Source organism: Eublepharis macularius, chromosome 1, assembly GCF_028583425.1.
Source record: "Eublepharis macularius isolate TG4126 chromosome 1, MPM_Emac_v1.0, whole genome shotgun sequence".
Lineage (NCBI taxonomy): Eukaryota > Metazoa > Chordata > Lepidosauria > Squamata > Eublepharidae > Eublepharis > Eublepharis macularius.
In genome coordinates this window covers 132,423,814-132,445,715 of record NC_072790.1, presented here as the reverse complement: position 1 = coordinate 132,445,715, position 21,902 = coordinate 132,423,814, and the positions used below count along the sequence as shown (strand labels likewise).

At 41.6% G+C, this 21,902-nt stretch overlaps 1 protein-coding gene across 3 annotated transcripts in view; it reads right to left on the bottom strand.

The window, feature by feature from the left end:
- The window catches only part of TIAM2 (TIAM Rac1 associated GEF 2), a 215,442-nt gene that overhangs the window by 10,463 nt on the left and 183,077 nt on the right, over positions 1 to 21,902 (bottom strand). For 2 of the 3 annotated variants that reach the window (XM_054969841.1, XM_054969839.1), the window contains 7 exons: positions 16,346 to 16,519; positions 14,372 to 14,440; positions 12,967 to 13,092; positions 3,478 to 3,586; positions 1,762 to 1,941; positions 1,000 to 1,118; positions 297 to 405 (listed from right to left, as the gene is read on the bottom strand). In XM_054969841.1, coding sequence (XP_054825816.1) covers positions 297 to 405; positions 1,000 to 1,118; positions 1,762 to 1,941; positions 3,478 to 3,586; positions 12,967 to 13,092; positions 14,372 to 14,440; positions 16,346 to 16,519 — 886 coding nt within the window. The remainder of the gene's footprint in view (positions 1 to 296; positions 406 to 999; positions 1,119 to 1,761; positions 1,942 to 3,477; positions 3,587 to 12,966; positions 13,093 to 14,371; positions 14,441 to 16,345; positions 16,520 to 21,902) is intronic. The other variant, XM_054969840.1, reaches the window with a different exon arrangement.

The window sequence follows — 21,902 nt, the reverse complement described above, 5'->3', positions numbered from 1 at the left end:
CAGGGTCACCTAATTTCGGTAGAATAAGGGTCTGTTTGAGGCACAGGACCAGGGCCTGGTAAAAAAGTTGGCAACCCTACTTTGAAATGTGTCAGATGAGAACATAATGAACATTTGGAATTTTCAATAAAAGGTAATTTAGTATGTTTTAATTTCTTAATTCCTTATATACGAGTATCAGCACTTTTTTGCTTTTTAACAAAAAAAGTTGCCCAAATCAATCCATTTAATGACAGGAGCCACCAAGACATTGAGGAATCTATAGTGAGGCATTTAGTTCAGTTTAAGTCACTCACCAAACACTGTGAGTTCCAAGTCCTTTCTGGTTTTGCCTAGTGATGGGAATGGATTCAGCCAGGAAACAGCAGAGTGCATAAGAAGTTCCCCCATGGAAAGTTCTGTGACCTGTGTTTATTGTAAAATACAAAGGATATTTAAGTGTTAATTCAAAGAGACGGCAGTCCAAGCAACAGAAGACAGTACAGGTTTCCATGATTTTAACGAAGCTAGATGAGATTGCTTAGAAAGATGCAAGCAAACAGTGGTACCTTCTGTGATTGTACATTTCTGTACATATGACATTGAGTTGTACTATTACACCTGTATATTAGTGATTTTATTTTATTTATATAGTATGTATATGTAGAACCATATGATGTTTTTGATCTAATTTATATATTTATAATTAAACTTCATACAGGTGTTTTTAATTCATATTTTTAGTTATTTTCTACAATTTTATTTTTTTCTGTTGTTCCAACCTCCTTGATTACCCTTGGTTTGCAGGGTTGTTGTTTCCCCCCTTTTTGTTGTCCTTTCCAATTTTTGGTCAGTGCCATTTTCCAGCTGAAGCTTCTAGCTTCTTCAAACTGCCACCACTAAGAGCAACCCAGGAGGAGTCTGGTTACACAAGCTGAAAATTGCTTCATTATTCCATCAGGTCAGAGGCCAACCTGCTCTAAGGATTGATTTACTTGCAGGAATAAAGTGTCCCGTTACCTCCTTCTCAATTCCACTCTGATCTGCAACCAGTTGGTCAAACACTGCACCATAATCTTCATAAATTTTTTGCATTTCATTGATGTGGCTGGCCACTTTCTCCATTGCTTTCAGTGCCTCTGCAGTGTTCAAAAGAAGTTTAACAAGTCAGTATAAAAAGCGTGCAATGAACTTGCTTAAATTTGCTCATTATCTTAGAAAATGCAAGACATAAGTATGTTGATAACCACAGGTGGAAACAGGTTTCATTATGGTACCTGAAGTATAATAGAAGATACTCAATGCAAACTTAATGCAGGGCTCCTAAACGTACAGGAACGTGTTCAGCAGAGGGGGCTCTCCAGATGGTTCTGGCAGTTTTAAGCAGGTCAAGAAAAGTATCCCAAAGAAAAGAATTTTGCACTACAGTAAAAAGTACCCAAGTCACATGGGCAGCCACAGGGAGGAGCAATGACTCAGTACTAGAGCAACCGCTTGGCATGCAGAAGGTCCCAGGTTCAATCTCCAGCATTTCCAGTTAAAAGGATCAGGTGGCAGGTGATATGAAAGACCTCTGCTTAAGACACTGGACAGCCACTGTCAGTCTGAGCAGATGATACTGACCTTGATGGGCCAAGGGCCTGAGTCAATATAAGACATGTTCATACAAAGCTGTTCATACTCCCAGACAAAAAAAATATTCACCTTCAAAGTGTTCAATGCATGACTCTTCTTAATCAGCCCTTTGAACTTTTGGTAAAATTGTGAGTTCTTGGAAAGTACCTGTGAGGTGGTAATGCTCCTCACTCTCGGTGTCTGTCAGAGATACCAATTCTTTTAGGAGTAGTGGGTACTTCAGTACTCTCTGAACTGGTTTGATAAGAAAAGACTCTAGCGTGGAAGAATGCTGCTTTGCAGGGTTGCGTGCATCCAAAAAGGCCTTAAAGGCTTTATCCGTTTTAGCTAAAGAGGGGGAAATTATGAAGACATTAAACTTCCAAAAAAGAACCATGAATACCTAATACTTCCATACATACTAGATTATATTATGCACAACTGTTCAGTGTGATCAAAAACTACCTACTGTGTTTTGTTTACAATGAAAATCAATTTGTATTTGGCAAGCCAGAGAAGTATTGGTTACATGGTGAAAACAATCAGCACTCTCTGGATTAGTAAGCAAAACAATCATTACCCTTTACTAGACTGTGCATCCTTTATTTCTCCTACCAAGTTAGTTTTCATATTACGAAACAGAAATTACTGGATTGATAAATTCACCAGGATGATTTCATTGTGCATCATTTGCAATTGGTAGTTGGTACAATCTATTTTTATTGGACATAACAAATGCTAAGCAGCATTTTAAAAATGAAAGAATTACATATATCATAAGTTAGAATAAACCAAATGTGAGCAGATCAGAGAAAAAAATATTTTCACCCACTGTTAACTTTATATTGCTTGGACTACCACACTTGCTTATAAGCAGGTCATTCAATCAGCATAAAAGTGGCTGTTTTCAGAAGCAACACAGCTTTACAGAAAACGCTTCTGTTCGTCTAAATGTGTCCACACCAATGGATACTTCTAAAAACATATCACAAACTACTGGTACAGTCAGCATCAATTAAGAGTGGAATCCTTAATACATTTAGGATTTGCCTCTGAAGTGGGTTACTGACACAAAGAATATTAGTCTACCTTTTTGCAATCTATCATGTTGTCTCTCACCCTTCTCTCACCCATCTGAAGAAGTAAGCTATGGCTTATGAAAGCTCATACCCTACTACAAATTTTGTTAAGTCTTATAGGTGCTACTGAACTCTTGCTTTTTTCTACTGCTACAGACAGACTAACATGGTTACCCATCTTGATCTACCATCCCTCACAGAGCTCAGGGTGACTTACATGGCAGCTTTTATCCTAAAAATCGTGTGAGGTGGGTTAGGACCGAAAGAGACATACTGGCCCAAGGTCACCCAGCATGCATGATTCATGGCAGTGTAGGTGCACTCTGATTACTATGCCACACTGACTACAGCATCCAGTCACATGAAAATCTAGTCACAAGTAGCTATAGCAACAAACTTTTTTCAGGCCACCTCTACCAGTAGGAAAAAATTGTACCTGTATATGTTTTTTGTTCATTATTTTAAAAAAGACTTATTGTCAGCAGCTGTCTGGACAAATTCAGGTGGTTGGTTTTTTTAACTTATAAAACTGCACTACCTTGTCTTCATATCTGCACACAGGGGATAGAGGAAGAGTAGTTCCAGAAATAAACAGGGGCAACCAAAATCAAAAGAAAAATGAGTGATGGTGGCACGTACATAGCCTATTATGAGGGCTACTTCCTAAATAACATATTTATTACAGGGCAGCCTGCACAAAGCTAAAGCAAAAAAAATTATTTTCAGAATGTTCTCAGCATGTAAAATTACTGTTTTGGTGCTTAAAATCAGTCACATGCATGGATTACATCACCAAGGCAATTACCTCTTTCAAGAACTTTCTGGACTTTTATGTGGTTTGCACAGAAACCACTGTACAGTTTGAAGTGATCAGCATAATACAAGAAAGAGCCTCCCAGGGAGAACAGCAGCTTCTGAAACCAACACAGAGAAGATCTGTTACTGTTACAAAAGCAGAAATAATCTTCATTTTAAGGTAACCTCTTTAGCGGTCAAGAACAAGCTCTACAAACCAATGTTTAAAATAAACAAACACAAATCTTTGTAACTGTGGGCTGAATCTAAAAATTTAGGTGTGGGTCCAGACAACTCTGGTCCCAAGAGAGAGAACTGTCAGCTCCCATTTCCCCACAACTCACTCCCCTGTTCCTTCAAAAGCCACATGTGAGGGTCAGTGACCTTGAGGAAGACCACGGGTAGAATAATGGAGTGTGCAATGTGGAGAAGGACCCAGTGGAAACCATTCTGTCCTTATTTGTATGTCTGAAAGTATCATTAGCCTATGAATGGTATTGTCCCAGAAAAAATGTAATATAACATTTCTTTAAAAAAATTAGAACCAATTAAAAGCAGGGTTTTTTTTCAGCAGGAATGTGGTGGAACGGAGTTCTGGAACCTCTTGAAAATGGTCACATGGCTGGTGGCCCTGCCCCCTGATCTCCAGACAGAGAGGAGTTTTGATTGCCCTCCACACCACTCAGTGGCAGAAGGGCAATCTAAACTCCCCTCTGTCTGGAGATCAGGAGGCGGGGCCACCAGCCATGTGACCATTTTCACTGTGGGCAACCCACTGAGTTCCACCACCTCTTTTCCCAGAAAAAAAGCCCTGATTAAAAGTATCACAAAATAATGAGGAAGCTTTCAAATTCTCCCAAATTTTTCATCAGGCTATATAATCACTGCCAAACACGCCTGAAGAAAAGCATGCAGGAAAGAGAGAAAAAGATGTCTCTGAACACAATGCAGAAGCCCCTAGAGTGCAATTTGTCGCGTCTTAGAATAGAATACAGGACGTGTTGCAGACTTAATTGTACTACATGGTGATGGGCATAAAAGAGATCTCAAGATGCAGCACAGGTACAGAAAAAGAAAAGAAATAGCCACTCTCCATTTGAGAATATACATACCATCACCAGTCAAACACAGAGGTCCTTTGTAAGGCAGAAAGCAGAGGAAAACTATGAAGTTTCCATTTGTGCTTTTCAGACCCAAGAACGGAGATGATAAGAAGAAAAGCAACCACCAAATACAGGCTGGCACACAGCCAGGAAAAATGTTTTGATAGCAGGGCCACAAGAGATTGTGTTTACATCCTCTAACAGAATATACAGCTATAAAATAAGTCTAACCCTCCATACTAAAAAGGCACACATGAAACAATCACCAAATACACACCTAAAGAGACTTTCAAAAATGTTATTTACGGGGGGCGTGGCGTCGGCACCGAGAGGAATGGACGCCTAAAGCCAGAGCTCCGGTTCAATTCCACCCCTAAACCCCGATAAGCACATCAAAAACGTTCTACACAACTTAGTATGAAGGGTAAGCAAGATCTTACTGCAAAGAAGCCCAACTCTAAGGCGGCGAAAAATTTGCAGAGCTATTTCCCAGCTTCGCAAGCAGAAGGTACGGAGGGGGAGATAGAGGGAACGAGTGCAAACATGGCGGCCGCGATGATGAATGCTGAGGCGCGAAAAACTCAGACGGTTTCCTATGACCCAGCACTAAAAGCCCTACTGCTAGACATCGAATCGAGCTTTTCTAACAAAATCTCCCATCTAATGGAACCACTATCACAACAATTAACTGACCTTAAGATAGTGATGGACTCTGTGGTCGCTAAATCGGATCAGGCTCTTACCCAGACTGCGGCTTTAAGGGAGGACGTCCACTCCCTACAATCAGAACAAGATCGTGTCCACTATAAGATCCTGGACATGGAGATTCAGCTGCGGGGTGCTAATTTGAAGTTTAGGGGGATAGAGGAAAATGTGGCCGTGGATGCAGACCTGGCCGTTTTTTTGGCGGGCTGGCTGATGACGGAGCTAAAGCTGGAGGAAACCCATGCATTGACTATATTCAAAGCTTATCGAGTGGGCCCCAGAAATCCAGATAAGAGGCGGGGACCTAGAGATGTGGTGGCCGTCTTTGCCGACTGGAGGCTGAGGAAAAAAACGCTTGAGGTGGCGAGGGCGCGAAAATTCCTCTCCTACAATGGAGCGCGAATCAGCGTCTATACAGACCTACCGGCCGAGATTTTGGAGCGACGACGACAACTCCGACAGATAACTGAGGAACTCAGAAATGCCCAAATAGAATACAGCTGGACCCGGTATTCTGCATTGAGAGTCTCGTTGAAGGGCATACAGCACCCGATCTCTACTCCCGAGGAAGGCCTCCGGTTTCTACGTGAGCTAGGCATAGAGGTCGCCATGGAGACGGAGGCCAGCTCTCAGAAAAGAAAACGACCGCTACCCATGTCTCCTCAGAAGAATAATAAAATACCGGTCCGGGACACTTGAAGCTCTGACTGGTAGGACTTATGACCAGAATATGTTGTGTTGGAACGTCCCAATCTTACTTAATTTACTCGTGGGTAGGGGTGGTTGGGGTGGGATTGAAGGGATTGCTTCTTTATTAGCCCCTTACACAAACAGTCCTCCGTTCTGTTTATTTACAGCAACCTCGTTGCAGAGATTTCTCGCGAGGCTGCTGAGAACTGTGTAGCACCTTAGTTTCTATTTCTCTATTGGAGACGGTTGCTTTAGAGAAATATTAGATCTTGTGATAATTATATAAATACACTCTTCAAGTTCTTCCTGGAAAATAAGTAACAAGACGCTGAGTGCTCGTTGTATATAGTTTAGTACGGTAGTTAAGGCAAGTTAGTGATTTAATATTAAAAGGTGCGCCCCTTGGGTTGATCCACTTCTACATAAAGTAATAAAGAGAAATCTTAATTAATTACTACCTTCTTGATTGGCATATCAGATACTCGGAACTCCTTGCAGCTTGATCCGACGTTAGTAAAGGGGGGGAGGTAGCGAAGCAATCTATATACCAGTCACAACTTGCAGTTTTACCCACTGACTATCTGCTTGCTCCTTACTGCATTGGGCAGAGGTAAGGGCAAGAATTAATTAATCATTTATTACAAGTCTGGGGACAGTTGGTTTAAAGGAGTATAAATAGTGAGTTAATTGAATATATCTACACTTTCAAGCTTTTACCAAAAACAACATTAAAGTGCTGCGTGCTTATTGTATATAACTTTGTTAAGGTAGTTAGGCAAATTAGTAATTTAGTGCTAGGAGGTGCATCCATCAATTCAATCTACTCCTCCATAAGGTAACAAACAAACATCTTAATTAATTGATTCTTGATTGATTAGCAAATTGTACACTTGGAATTAATTGCAGTTTGATCCATCCATAATCAGAGAGAGAAGGTAACATAGCAAACCACAAGCAACTTAGTGATTTAAGGTTAAGAGGTACATCTATTAATTTGGTCTACTCCTACATACGGTAATAATAAGAAATTTTAATTAATTGGTACTTACTTGATTGTAACTTGATTATCATATACCTGGAATTAATTGCTGTTTGATCCATCCATAATCGGAGAGGGGAGGTAGCATAACAGACTACAAGCTTATCACAACTGTCAGTTTTGTCCACTGACAGTCTGCTTGCTTCCCATCATATTTTGAAAGGGTAAGGGCGGAAGTCGATTAATTATTTATTGAAAATTACCAACATAGTAGATTAACTTACGCTTGCTATACATTTCATTGCATTTGTGTTTTGTGATACGATTTCTCGTTCCTTTCCAATGAATTTGTTGCATGATTGCCTTCAAAGTGATGAAATTTGATTGCTTAATTAATTAACACCAGACAGTGATTTATTTACCTGAATCTTATTGCATTTACGTATTGACCCTTTCTTTGGTGCTTAGATCATTTCAGCCATCTCATTCATATCTATTATAAACTACTGAGGCAAGAGCCCTTACACGCCTGCTAGCGGTCTCTATACTTGCACTTTTGGTTCTGCAATACCAGTACATTTCACTTCAAAGACCAATTCTGATACTCTACTTTTACCCATTCTATAATGGCCTCACAACCACATGTCCATATTGTCTCGCAAAATGTGAGGGGTTTAAACAACCTGGTGAAGAGAAGGAGAGTTCTGACCAGCCTGGCGAAACTAAATGTAGATGTAGCCCTGATCCAAGAAACACACCTCCATGCATCCTATGAGGCGGAGCTTAAGGCCCCATGGATAAAATTGCAATTCCACGCAAAAGGCTCCTCCAAATCCCGCGGGGTGGCAATCTTACTAGCAAACAGGGTCCAATTTGAACACAAAGCCACCCTACGGGACCCTAGAGGCAGGTTTTTATTCATAAAGGGGCACTTCAATGGACAATTGCTTACACTGGCATCTGTCTATGCGCCCAACACGCAGCAACTGGAGTTCACGGAAGAAATCCTCCGAAAATTAGAGGCATTCCAGGAGGGATCAGTAATTGTGGGAGGGGACTTCAATTATGTAGCACACTATGACCTAGATAAATCCTCATTTCCCCGCAACAATGCACCTCGAGTGCCAAGAAGGCCTAAGAACCCTAATCGTGACACACAGATGCTCACGCTATTTACTCGGTTCCACTTAGTGGACATATGGAGGGAGATGAACAAACTGGCCAAAGATTACACATACTACTCCCCACGCCATGACGTATACACCAGGATCGACTATATCCTGGTGTCCCCAGATTTGAGAGACAGAGTACTACTCTCCAGCATAGGAGACATAAGCTATTCGGATCATGCTTGGGTAACGTGCAAATTATCCCTAGATAGGCCCTACGAAAGGGAGAGGCATTGGACGTTCCAGAAAAACCTCATACTTAATGAGAACAATGTCCTACAAATTGAACGAGATATCACCCAATATCTCAAAGATAACCAAACAGGCACGACATCCTCCCAAACGGTGTGGGACGCTCTTAAGGCGGTACTAAGGGGACAACTGATCGCTCTCTCTGCCTCTCTAAATAAGAAGAAAAAACTCCAAAAACAACTCATAATGGATAAAATCCACCAATTGGAACGCTTACACAAGGATAGAGACAGCAAAAAAACCTATAAACAGCTGCTCCATGAGCGCAAAGCTCTGGAGTCACTTGAAACGTCCCAAATTCAAAAGAACATCTTATATTTAAAGCAAAAGTACTGGAACCACTCTCCTAGGACCCTACGTTATCTGTCCTGGAAGGTCAAGGAGAAGAGAATAAATAGGCACGTCAGACTCATAAAAAACGACAAGGGACAAACGTTCACTAAATCTCCCGAAATATTGGATGTATTTACAAAATTTTACACAAATTTATATACTTCCTCCAGGCCAGATAAAATGTCAATTAGGAACTATCTGTCAACCCATAAGAACATTAAAAAACTGGCAGCGGAACATAGCCAATTAATGGATACCCCAATCACCGCCGCAGAACTGCTGGAATCCATTAAGAATTTAAAGAGCAATAAGGCATCTGGGCCGGATGGCTATCCGGCCGAATTCTATAAAAAGTTTGCTTTGGTATTAATCCCGCCCCTGTTATCGGCCTGTAATGAGGTGCATAAATTGGGGACCTTACCTGGAACCTGGGCTGAGGCAGTCATCACCATGATCCCCAAGGAAGGCAAAGACCCCTCTAACCCCGGTTCGTATAGACCGATTTCTTTGCTGAATGTCGATTATAAAATCTTTACCTCAATATATGCACGACGCTTCAATTCTTTCATTGGAAATTATATTTGTACAGATCAGATAGGCTTTATCCCCAATAGGGACATCTCCGACAACATTTATAAGGCGCTGAACATTTTAACATTCAGTAGACACAGCAAATTACAAACCACACTCCTCTCCTTGGATGTCGAAAAAGCTTTTGACACCCTGGAGGTCCCGTACCTGCAGATGCTCCTTTCCCACATGAAGTTCGGCCCCAACTTCCTACAAACAATTAAAGCGATATACGCAGGCCCCAAGGCAAGAATCAAACTTAATGACTTAGCGTCCGATCCCTTCACTCTACACCGAGGCACGCGCCAAGGGTGTCCCCTTTCCCCCATCCTTTTCGCCCTCGCGATAGAGCCCTTAGCAGAGGAGATAAGAACCAATGAAGGGATTCGAGGCATTGAAATAGACAAACGTACTTACAAAATATGCTTATTCGCTGATGACATCTTGCTGTTTCTTACGTGCCCACTTGTTTCCCTAAAGGCTCTGGCAATTGTTCTTGCTCACTTTGGGTGTATATCGGGGTTGAGGATAAACCAAGCCAAATCCACCATCCTATCAGTGAATCTCCCAGAGGAGACGTGTAACGACATAAAACGGCAATTTAAATACCAGTGGGCCAAATCACACCTCCGATATCTGGGCATAAATATCCCTCCCAACCCAGCCCAGCTACTCCAGGTAAACCACGTCCAAAAGATGAAAGAAATCAAACACCTCCTGCTCAAATGGAACAAGCAAAACCTGGCATGGTATGAAAGATACCATTTGATAAAATCCTTCGTCCTCCCAAAATTGACATTTTTGTATAGAACAATTCCGATTGAAATCCCTAGCAAAATTCTGAGCCAATGGCAGACGGCATTAAATCGATTCTTGTGGCAGAATAAGCGCCCTAGGATTGCCTTCAAAGTTTTGTGCGCCCCTAAAACAGCAGGGGGCTTTAACTACCCAAATATAGGGCTCTATTCTGATGCAGCCAGATTGACAGACATCCTCCAGATATTACTCCCCTCTGGACACTCTGATTGGATAAACATAGTGGGCACCTTTTCCCAGCCAAAAACGTTGCGAGAGACTTTCTGGTCTACCCCAAGTTTGCGTCCTCCCTCCATATATCAAAATATGTTCCTTGCTGCACTGCTGAAGCTTTGGGACAGACATAAACATTCCCTTCTCCCGGCCATATCCCGCTTTTCAGTGCTCACATCACATAAGGGCATGCCTCGCCAGCATAATATAACCGCACTGCGCTCCTGGGATGACCTGCGGGACTTGAGGTTGTTGGACATAGCCACCAAGGATGGTATCATAAGCAGAGTAGACTTGAACAACAACCTGGGCAGGGAAGTCCCCTGGTTTTTCTACCTGCAACTGCGATATCTTCTGCACGAATTGAATATAAAAAGCGTAATGACTAAACCACCAACTAAATTTGAAACACTTCTGGACTCCCACTCATTTAACCGTAAAGGTCTCCTGTCAAGACTATATCTCACCCTGCTTGATACCAAACCCCTAAACACTGAAGCGCTGCTCAATAAATGGCAACAGGACTGTGGGATAGAACTCACACGAGAAGATAGAGAGCATGTTTGGCACTCTGCATTGCTTAACTCCCCTGTCGCCAATGTGCGCCTCCAAACCTATAAGATTATCCACAGGTGGTACCTTACTCCCCAAAAGCTGGCGAAAATATATCCCAGCAGGTCTCCACTCTGCTGGAAAAAATGCGGGGAGCAGGGTACGTTCCTACACTGCTGGTGGGAGTGTAAAAGTGTTGCTGCTTTCTGGAAGGCGGTTCTCCAGGAAATTTCCCGTATCACGACTTATGTGATACCCCCAAGCCCGGGACTTGTCTTCTTGGATCTTTGGGGAGACCTAGATATTCCCCATCTGCGGAAGGCATTGGTCAGAACTCTCCTAGCAGCTGCAAAGGCTGCAATTGCACTCAGGTGGAAATCGCGATTCCCTCCCACTCTTGACATATGGTATAGAGTGGTGTGGGACCACCTTATGATGGAAAAGATCACAGACAGAATTCGAGCATTGCATAACCCCTCCAAACCTACACAATTTTACGCACAATGGTACCCTTTCCTGGAATTTTTATCTCAGAATGAATGGCTGATCTCTAAGCTACCTCACTACGCGATTATAAACCCCGAAATTTGAAATATGGATTTACTCTGCGACATAATGGATGTGCCTGTACATGATTCTCCCGATGCTGTTATAATTAGCTTGCTTAACACTGTATTAGACTCCTGTTGATTATGTATAATATTTGCACACTTGAATATTGCCAACTGTTAGTGTTTTGATGTTTATGTATTGTTGTATCCGAACATTGTTACGTATGATGTCATCTTTTTTCTACGCATTTACTGTTGATCTTGTTACTTGTTACACTTTCAATAAAATTTTTTGAAACTAAAAAAAAAAAAAAAAAAAAAAAAAAATGTTATTTACGCACTTGAACATTTTTTGTACTTATGTACCACCTGATAGCCTTGTCTAAGAAAATATGCTAATGAATGTTTTGCAATAGCCATGTTATGTGCGTACAAGAAAATCAGGTTTGACTTATGCCTAAGTGACCAGTTAAAAACATGAACATTTTCAGCTTTCCTCTACACATCTTTATACCTCTACAATGCTATATGAAATAAACTCAGTTTATTGTTGCCTCATGTACTAAGTAGTGCGCACAGTATTTAAGGATATTTCCCCCTCGTTTTTAGGCCGCAGTATCAGAATTTAAGACTTCTCTAATCTTGTCTGGGTGCAGCTGCTGCTTCTTTGTAACTACAGATTTTCAACATTTTCACTCAGAATGACCATGGTACCAAATACAATGAACATACTTGGGAAAAAGGAAGCTGATTATGCCTTGCTAAAATCAATGTTGGTCATTCTCAGATAAAAAATTGTTCAGTTTTTGAGCACAGTATTTGTTTCAGAATGCCATACATATTGTTTACAAGTCTGGAATGGGAGAGATCAAGCAAGTGTGTGATATAGCTTATGGTACTACAAAAATGTACATGGTTCCAAGATGCAAAGCCTTACAGAAGTTATTTAGTAATCTTATTTTACTGTTACAAATGGGTACATTCTCTGCATATATATAAAAATAGCTACCAATAAGCTCCTATTGCCAAACCCATTTTACAAATAATGTATCTTCAATTATAGCATACCAAAGTATACATATGCACAGATTCCATCTTGGAATTTGGAGTTCCAATACATTAAAAAGATAACTAATTGTTCAGCCTCTATCATAATTTCTAAGTTTACAGCAATCACTGTTAGAAAAGACACCACTATTTTCACATTCACACAAACTTATGCTACCCACAATCACACTGTGCCTGTAAGAATCACGGTTGGTGGGTTGAGAAAGCCAATGCCTGAACTTTATTCTCAAGGATCATGAAGACAGAACAGCAGCTTTCAGGCTGAACCAACTGCAGAAGCTGTGCTAGAAAGAAGCCACATAAGCATCAAAATGGCAGCAGTTATAGAAATGTACTCGGTATCTCTCAATTAACTAAATGTCTAAATAGCTTTCCTTTTGAGCACTTTAATTTTTAAGTACAAAACCTTCCATTTGGAACAGAGAAAAGAAGAAATAGAGGAAATAAGCCTTACTATTAGAATGCACTTTTAGACATAAAACAAGATCTTATATTCACCCGGAACTGAGAAGGGGTTTCAAGGGTATTAAAATCCAGACAGGACAAAATTCCATCTTCAAGGGTCTCTAAAAACACCTTCTGAAAATCCAACATCTCTGGCAGGCTGCCAAACAAAGACTCCATCTACAAGAAGGAAGACCAGGAGAGAGGCAGAATCAAACTTGGGGGATATGAGTTTGTCATAATGCTGCCTAATAATAGTAATATGAAAAGGCAATACATCAATTTGTTACAAGACACTATTAGCCTTGAGTCTGAGGAGGTAAGTGGGATCTAGACATTTTAAATAAATACTGGAGATAAAGAAGGGGACACTTAACGTGATTGAATTTGTATTGTAATAGTTTCGGCCCCAATCACAAATAAACAGGCTTCTTCAATACAAAATTCTTAGAAACATTTGTCAGCAGTGCAGTCAATGTTTAGAGCAGAGATATTACTATAATGCAACAGGGCCGATTCCAGATGACTAACCTGAAGGCGCTGCATGCCGCCATGTTCCAGATCGCGACGGGGAAAACACGAAATATCGTGTTTTCCCCGTCGCGATCCAGAACATGGCGGCATGCAGCGCCTTCAGGTTAGTCGTCTGGAATTGGCCCAGGTTCAGGTATGTGTAGTTTCCATGTTGCTGCTGGAGCTTCCAACATAATGCAAAGGGTTTCCACATGGCAAATTTACAGATAGTTTCCTTTCCCTGGTCCCCTGGCAGTGGCTTCTCCTCCTGCATTGCACCACCAGGGCTTTTGTGCTGGGGTTTTTTTTATAACAGAAATTACATATAGTTATATCAATGTTACTTTATAACAATAAGTGTAACAGCTTATTTAACTTTTCAGCTTTTTAAAAAGTATCTATCCCCTTCTATTGCAGAGATATGTCTTTGCCCTTGTATATCTACAACGAAAGGATCTAGAAACTTACTTTTTTAAAAAACAAAAAAACCCTAGAAATTCAGAGAACCTGCTGCATGTGTTCTTATAATGGTATTTTAATATAACAATACTAAAATTTAAAAACTCCAAAGAAGCCCCCCCCTGCAGTGGTGGGGAGAAGAAATGGCTGCTATAAGGGAAATGTGACCCCCCCCCCCCTCCCATGGCAACCATCAAGGCTTAGTGGCAGTCTCTCCCAAAATGTTGGAACACATCAGATTTGGAAAATATCAGGAGAGAGCCAGTGAAACCCTGGGAGAAGGTGCATGAATGTGCCATGCTGCTGCTGTGCGTAAGCAGGAAAAAACCCTACTTCCTAACAGCATCGCTTCTGGGGAAAACAACCTTTATGGAAATAGCCTCCATCTTGTTAAACTGTCTCTTTTCATGTCTGACACAATGCAGTATTTTTTTAAAAAAATGGAAAAGCAAGGTTTTTTAAAAATCAAACCCCAAATTTTTCTTACCTCATCCTGTGTGAGAAATGTCTCACTTTGAAGAGGCTCCAAGTATAATTGAAAGAGGCAACTCAGATCCTGTAAAGATACCAAACATTATACAACTTTGCATTAGAGCAAGATGTGGTTTCTTCAAAAATGTTAGTTATAGTAAACCAGCCAGGGAGGCACTTGGACAGTTGGATGACAAAGAAGTGAAAGGCCTGAATAAAGAAGGTAGAAGATGGCAGAGAAATGGAATTATTTACATTTGTTTTCACTATGGAAAATGTGGGGCTGTTTTCAGGAAGAGCATCTGAAGAACTGAGTAAAATTGAGGTGACAAAAGATGAGGTTCTTCTAGAACTACACAGCAAATTAATTTACAAGTCTCTGGGTCAAATAGCATATCCCAAAGAGTTTTTAAGGAACTCAGGTGTGACACTGTTGATATTCTAACCAGCAACTTGTCACTAAAATTGGCCTTTACTGGAAGACTGGAAAGCAGCAAATATTGCACCTATATTTAAAAAGGTGCCCAGGAGGAATCCAAGAAATTACTGGCCAGGTAGCGTAACATCTGACCAAGTAAACTTACAGAAGCTTTTAATAAAAAACAGAATTAAGCACATCAAGGAACAAAGCCTGATGAGAAACCAACATGTCTTGCTTCACTAACCTTCTGGAGTTTTTGTGAATGTTAACAGCATGTAGATAACAGGTGATTGGGATATTATACAACTGGACTTCCAAAAAGCTTTTGACAGGATCTTTCACCAAAAATTCAAGAGTAAACTTAATTAAAAATGATTAAATGAAAGGAATCAAAGAGCAGGAATAAAAGGAGAGAAGCTGTGGTGGTCTCACAAGTATCAGTCCTGAAAGTGATACTATTCAGATTATCATAGATTTAGATTATCATAGATGATCTAAATTTGGGGGTAAGCAGTGGAGTGGCCAAGTTTGCTAATGATACCAAATTATTCAGGAGGGTAACAACCAGGATGCATTTTGAAGAACTCCAGGAGAATTTCTCCAAATTGGACTACCAGTAGATGTTTGTCTGCTGAATGGAGCAGCCTTTGGGGAGTATAGGGTGAGAGATGGTCCTGTAGATATGCTGGTCCCAGTCCATTAAGAGTTTTAAAAGACAAAACCAGAACCTTGAATCAGAACCTGGATTCACTCGAGGATTCGGATTTGGACAGAGGATTCGGATCTGGATGCCATATTTCATAACAAAAATAAGATCTGGAAGTCTTTGCATGATTGTGAGCTAAACTACACAAAACGCCTGACCTGTGTCAGGTTTCCACAAGTTTACCTGGGAAGTGTAGTCAGGTCCGTCCCCAAGCTCCCAGAGGAAAATGCAAATGGAGCAGATTTTTGCAAGACTGTGTCTTGCAAAAATCATCTTTGCTCAAGTTTTCCTCTGGGAGCTCAGGGGCAGGGGGGCATATCAGATCAGCAGCAGGGCCAGAAGGATAGAAGGGAAAGAGTCAGCAAGGGGCCCAAAGAGAGCCAAACCCGAAGCTGACAGGGAGCTAGCAACATCAGAAGGCTCTCTTCGGGCTCTCTTCACTGACTCTTTCCCTCCCATCCTTCTGGTTCTGCTGCTGCTCTGACATGCTTCCCGTTCCTGGATAAAAACCCGGGCTGAGCTGATTTTTGCAAGGCGCACTCATGCAAAATTCCTCTTTGCTCGGGTTTTCCTCTGGGAGCTCAGGGGCAGGCCCAACTACACTTCCCAGGTAAACTTAACACGTGTCAGGCATCTCATGTAGTTTAGCTCTAAGAGAATTGCTTCAGTTTTGTCCTTTGTCCCTTAAATCTTGGATTTTTGTTTTTAGTCAGACTGTAGGGAAGGGATACTCATAGAAGGAGGTGGAAATTCACATAAAAAGCAAACACTACCAGTTAATATACGGCATGGTTCCTAAATCATGTTTCCAGTTAAGTAAATGCTATGGGGGGGGGGAGATGGTTACAATGCATTTTTATTACCTTTACATATGATTTCTCGGTGTCCATAAGTTCTTGGATGACCTTCCTAAGTCTGTCTGCATCTGTAAGTTGTCGTGCCAGTGGTTTTAAAGGAGACCCTTCCTTTATTCCTTCCATACTGTTTACCTGGATTTCATGGAAATTTGGAAACAATGCCGAAATCTGTTCAGTGCTCTATCGGTGGAAAAGAATAGAGGTAGCTGCTTACAAGTGCACACTGATTCCTTTAAAATCTTCTTGAAGGAAATAATTTTAAATTGCCTTAGATTTGTAATGGATATACTCCAGATGGTGAGATAAATTATTTATGATGCAAACAAGTACATACTACAGAATAACAGCTGGTTTACAATATCCATGAAAGAAGGCATATATTCTGATCTAATTTGTATGTATCAAGGAGCAAGTTTATACCTGTTGATTTTTTTCTCCAGCAGTTAAAAACTCTCATAATTCTTCAGTGATAGTGTTAATATACACACAGCCAACACAGTGAAAAAAGTACAGCAACTGACATCAGGTATTCAGTAGCTGAAATTAGCATTTATAAGAGCATTAAATATGGAAGAATTAGAGATTTCAATACTTTTATAACGAACTTTCTGGTGGGGGGGGAGAGAATGATCCAGGTTATTATAAGCATTTATTTATTTTTGTTTATAGATGAAGATAAAAATGTTTTCAAATTTTCATGTGGTGACTTAGACATGTATTTTAGGAATACTTACAATGAAGAAGAATTTTTGAAAAGAGGTTAGTTGTGAGACATTTGGGGGTTTCCACATGGGCTTTTTTCTGTTGGTTCTGGTCCCGTACTGTATCGATTTACACCATGAGTTCCACACTCATTTTTTTTTTTGCCTTTTTGATTTAAGCTGCACCTCCCATCCCTGTTTTTTTCCAGCTCTTTTGAGACCACTTTTACCCTGATCTTTTCCTGGAAGCTGATTTTGAATAGTTTTTTCCCCTCATGCATAACATTTCTTTTGTCCCACCTTTTGTTTTAATCTTTTTTAATCATCAATTTCATATCACTACACTGACCTACCATTGTAACAACAGGTGCACTGAATTCCCTGCTTTCATTTTTTTTTTTAAAGTAAGCCTGTAGCTCTTTCCTTAAGGAGATATGAGGGAAAAAAATTATCTCCACGATGGAAGGAGCTAGAGACTATTTTTTTTTAATCATCATTTTCATATTGATAGATCAACCTAATGTCATAATAAATATTGCAGCAGGTTCTCTGAATTTGCTGTTTTCATTTTTTAAAAAGTAAGTCTCTAGCCCCTTCCCTTGCAGAGACAAGCTTTTAACAACAACATTTGATTTATATACTGCCTTTCAGGACAACATCCACTCAGAGCGGTTTACAAAGTATGTTATTATTATCCCCACAACAATCACCCTGTGAGGTGGGTGGGGCTAAGAGAGCTCCTAGAAGCTGTGACTGATCCAAGGTCACCCAGCTGACTTCAAGTGGAGGAGTGGGGAATCGAACTCGGTTCTCCAGATTAGAGTCCCGCCGTTCTTAACCACTATACCAAACTGGCTCTTTTTTCTTATATCTCTGCGAGGAAGATGCTAGAGACTTGCTCTTTCTTTTTTATTAAATGAAACTGGGAATTCAGAGAATCTGCTGCATTTATTACTACAATCTTACATCTATCTATTGATATGAAATTGACAAATCTGAAAATTTACAAAAGCCCTGATGACCACTTCCGGCACCAGAAAAGGCAATTTGAAAAGAACATAGCTGCAGCTCTCCAGGCTCTGTCCCAACAGAGAAAAACCAAGCAAGAGTCAATAAAGGACCGTAGAAGGACGGAAATTCTGTTTCCAAAAATGCTTTTACTGGTTCATCTCAGGCAACATATTGTATAACCAAATTGGTAGTATTTCATGCAGGGAGCAACCCCCGCGGGAGGGGGTTTCTCCCGACGGGAGAATGGCAACGGGTATGCCCGGCTAAGTATCCCGTTTCGCTATATACATGCTTCTTCAAAAGCCTCCATACAATTGCCTGGAAACACAATTAAATGTATACAATTTAATACATATCCAAGTACATAAATCTTAGCATTTGTACAGGAGTTATGATGTAAACTACGAAAAGAACCATCACCTCCATAAACTTACCAATGAAATTTATTTTTTGATATATATAAGGCAGGAGTCGTCTATCATGTAAATTTCCTTGTTTTAATCCTGGGCAAAGCCTCTGTCTTTTCTCGATCTCCTCTATAGTACTAATATGAATCTGGGTGGAGTTTATAAGGGTATTGCCCCAATGAGGGTTGCTTCTCGGTATCAACTGCTTAAAGTGCACTCACACAAATAAATTATCCATTTTTCGACCACACAAAACATCCTATAATAATGTCACTCTTTAATGTACAGTTCCGGTGCCTCCACACCTAAAAAAATACCTCCTTATCGAGATCATTTGGAACTACAAGAAAGGTGTGAAATCTGCCTCCAGATTAAGACCATTTGGGGCCAAGGTGTGCAGTCTAAAAATCAATTCTGTTTCCAATTTTAATAAAGACCGCCGCATATTTATACCTGCCCCCTCCTTCAATACCTTCAGAACTGTGAATTCCAATTCCCGTTCGTTTGTATGATGCTGTATGAAGTGTTGAGTGAGAGGCGCTTCCAAAACTTTATTTCTGATTTTTGACATGTGCTCCTGAATACGGAGCCTAACTGAGAGAGTCGTGCTCCCTATATATAACAATCCGCAAGAACATCTTATTATATAGACCACGTTGTGGGTACTGCATGTGGAAAACTCTTTCGAAAATAAATTCCTCTCGGACACAGGATTCATTATGGTGCCTGCATTAACAGACATGGGACATACATTACAGTGGCCGCAGGGAAAATGGCCAATTGGAAGGGAGCGAAGTGCTTCTTCCCTCTTAAAGTCAGAGTGCACCACCAGACCTTTTATGTTCTTAGATCGTCTAAGCCCCACCATGGGAGGCTGAGAGCAGCCCGTAATGTTGCTTACTATGTGCCAATTCCGTCTGATGATACTCATAATTGGTGAAGCTAGGGGGGAATAATCCAGCGACCACGCGAGTCTGTTGTTCTCCTCCTTAGTGGTTGGGCGTAGTAAGGAACTTCTAACCGTGGCATCCGCTCGTTTCCTCGCGTTATCCACCACTCTATAAGGGTACCCCCTGGCAAGGAAGGCATCCCGCATCCTAGTGGATTCCCTCCTGTAATCCTCCATTCTAGTTGAATTCCGTTTAATTCTTAAAAACTGGCCAAATGGAATATTATGTTTAAGGCTCATCTTATGATGGGAAGAATAATGTAAGTATGCCCATCTGTCCGTGGGCTTCCTAAAGGGTTTTACCCCTAACTTCCCTTCTAAGGTCTTATACACCATCACATCCAAAAAGTTAATGCTGTTGGAATTGGACTGCCAAGTCAATTTAATGTTGCTATCCACCGAATTCATCCACTGTCCTAATTCTTCAAGGTGTTCACTAGATTTCAGGATCATGGCCACATCATCAATGTACCTCCTGTAATAAAGAATCTCCCCATAAAGGGGATTCACCTCAAGGTGATAGAGATATGGCCATGATCCTGAAATCTACCACTGACATCAGTTGGTTCCCATCTCTGTAGGTGGTGGGGGAACTTGAGGAAGGGTGTCTGTGGTTCAGGTGCTCTTTCACAGGGACCAGCTGGCACTCAGAAGTGTGCCCACCATTGTAGCACCCCTGGGCTGTGCAGAATCGGCCAGGGAAAGAGAATTTAGAAGTTCCCAGCATAGGGAACAAAGGGAGAGGGCTGGCCTTTGCCAGCCTGTTCCTGGGGTTATGGGTGTGGGGCTGCTGGGGGTGGATTTGGGTCTGTGAGGGGCTAATGTGGGGATTTGGGTCTGTGTGTGGCAGCTGGGGGGGAATTGGCTTTGTGTGGGGCTGTAGGGGTGGACTTTGGGGGCTGAGAGCACCTACTTGGGGGGGCCATGAAATGCCCCCCCAAGTGGGAGCAGGCTGAGCCTTGGTGGGGGGTGGGAGTAGAGGTGGGAGAAGGGCCCCTGAGGGTTGGGGGGCATTTTGCATGCAAAATGCCACCCCTGGCAAGACAAGCCTCCCCCAGATGTCAGTGGTAGAGAACAGAGCACCTACTTGGGGAGGCCATGAAATGGCCCCCCCAAGTGGGAGCAGGCTGAGCCTTGGTGGGGGCTGGGAGTAGAGGTGGGAGAAGGGCCCCTGAGGGTTGGGGGGCATTTTGCATGCAAAATGCCACCCCTGGCAAGACAAGCCTCCCCCAGCTGTCAGTGGTAGAGAACAGAGCACCTACTTGGGGAGGCCATGAAATGCCCCCCCCCAAGTGGGAGCAGGCTGAGCCTTGGTGGGGGGTGGGAGGAAGGGTGGGAGAAGGGCCCCAGAGGGTTGGGGGGCATTTTGCATGCAAAATGCCAGCCCTGGCAAAGGAAGCCTGCCTCTTCATTTTTCCCCATAGGAAATAATGAAGAAAGATGAGCAGCAGCATGCTAACAATATGCTCACCCTTCGCTTTCTTATGGGAGGATAGGGGGACCTGCTTTGGGGGGCCATAACATGGCCCCCCAAAGCCCAGTCGGTCTGAAACTTCGGGGGTTGTTAGAGAGGGGTTAGAGGAAGGTCCCCACCAATTTTGGCTTGATTCGGTGGGAAAATGCCTCCCCCAGGCGTCCGGGAAGACGGAGGCATTTTCCCATTGAAAAAGCCGAAAGAAAGCCTAAAGAAGCCGAAACGTTTCGGCTTTTTTTCTTTCGGATAAGCCGAAACGTTTCGGCTTTCTCTGAAACGTTTCGGATAACCCGAAAGAAGCCGAAACACTTTTGTCTCGGCTTTCTTTCGACATTCAGAAAGCCGAAGCGCACATCCCTAGTGCTGGCCTCTCTTTCCTGGCTCTTGGTCAGCCGAGGCAGGGCTCTCCAGTTTGGGCAGATAAATTTAGGTATGGGTGGTGGAGCTGCTTCTGTTTTAGGCTTCCCCATGCAAAGACTTCTATCAATATAAGCATGTGCAAAAAATAAGGGGGGGGGACTGTGACATCACCGATGATACCACCAATGACAACAGCACCCCCACTGGAAAATCCAGATTATTTAAGGCATGTGCAGAACAAAATAAACCAAATCCACAACTGTAAAAATGCAAAGGGAGGGCAACCATGTGAAAGAACCATACTCAAATCAATTCGAATGTGTGGGGATCAACTGCTATAAAAATCACGAACAAATTGAGTGTGTAGGAAAGTCCCTTCATTCCTGATTTTACTTTCTATGTCATAATGATTCAGCCACCAAAGAATACAATGCAAATGATGTAGATTTCCTAGGATCAGCTTTTTAACCAAGAACACCAACTAGCCAGCATAAAAATATAGGCAAAATTAAGCATTTCAATATTAAAAGATCCAGAAATAATCAACTTTGATGGAAACATTACAGCATTAAAACGGAAGGATTTATATAAATGTAACAAGCTTCTGATGAAACTATATGGGTTTAGACTAACTTTCACCTTATAAACTAATTTTTATAGT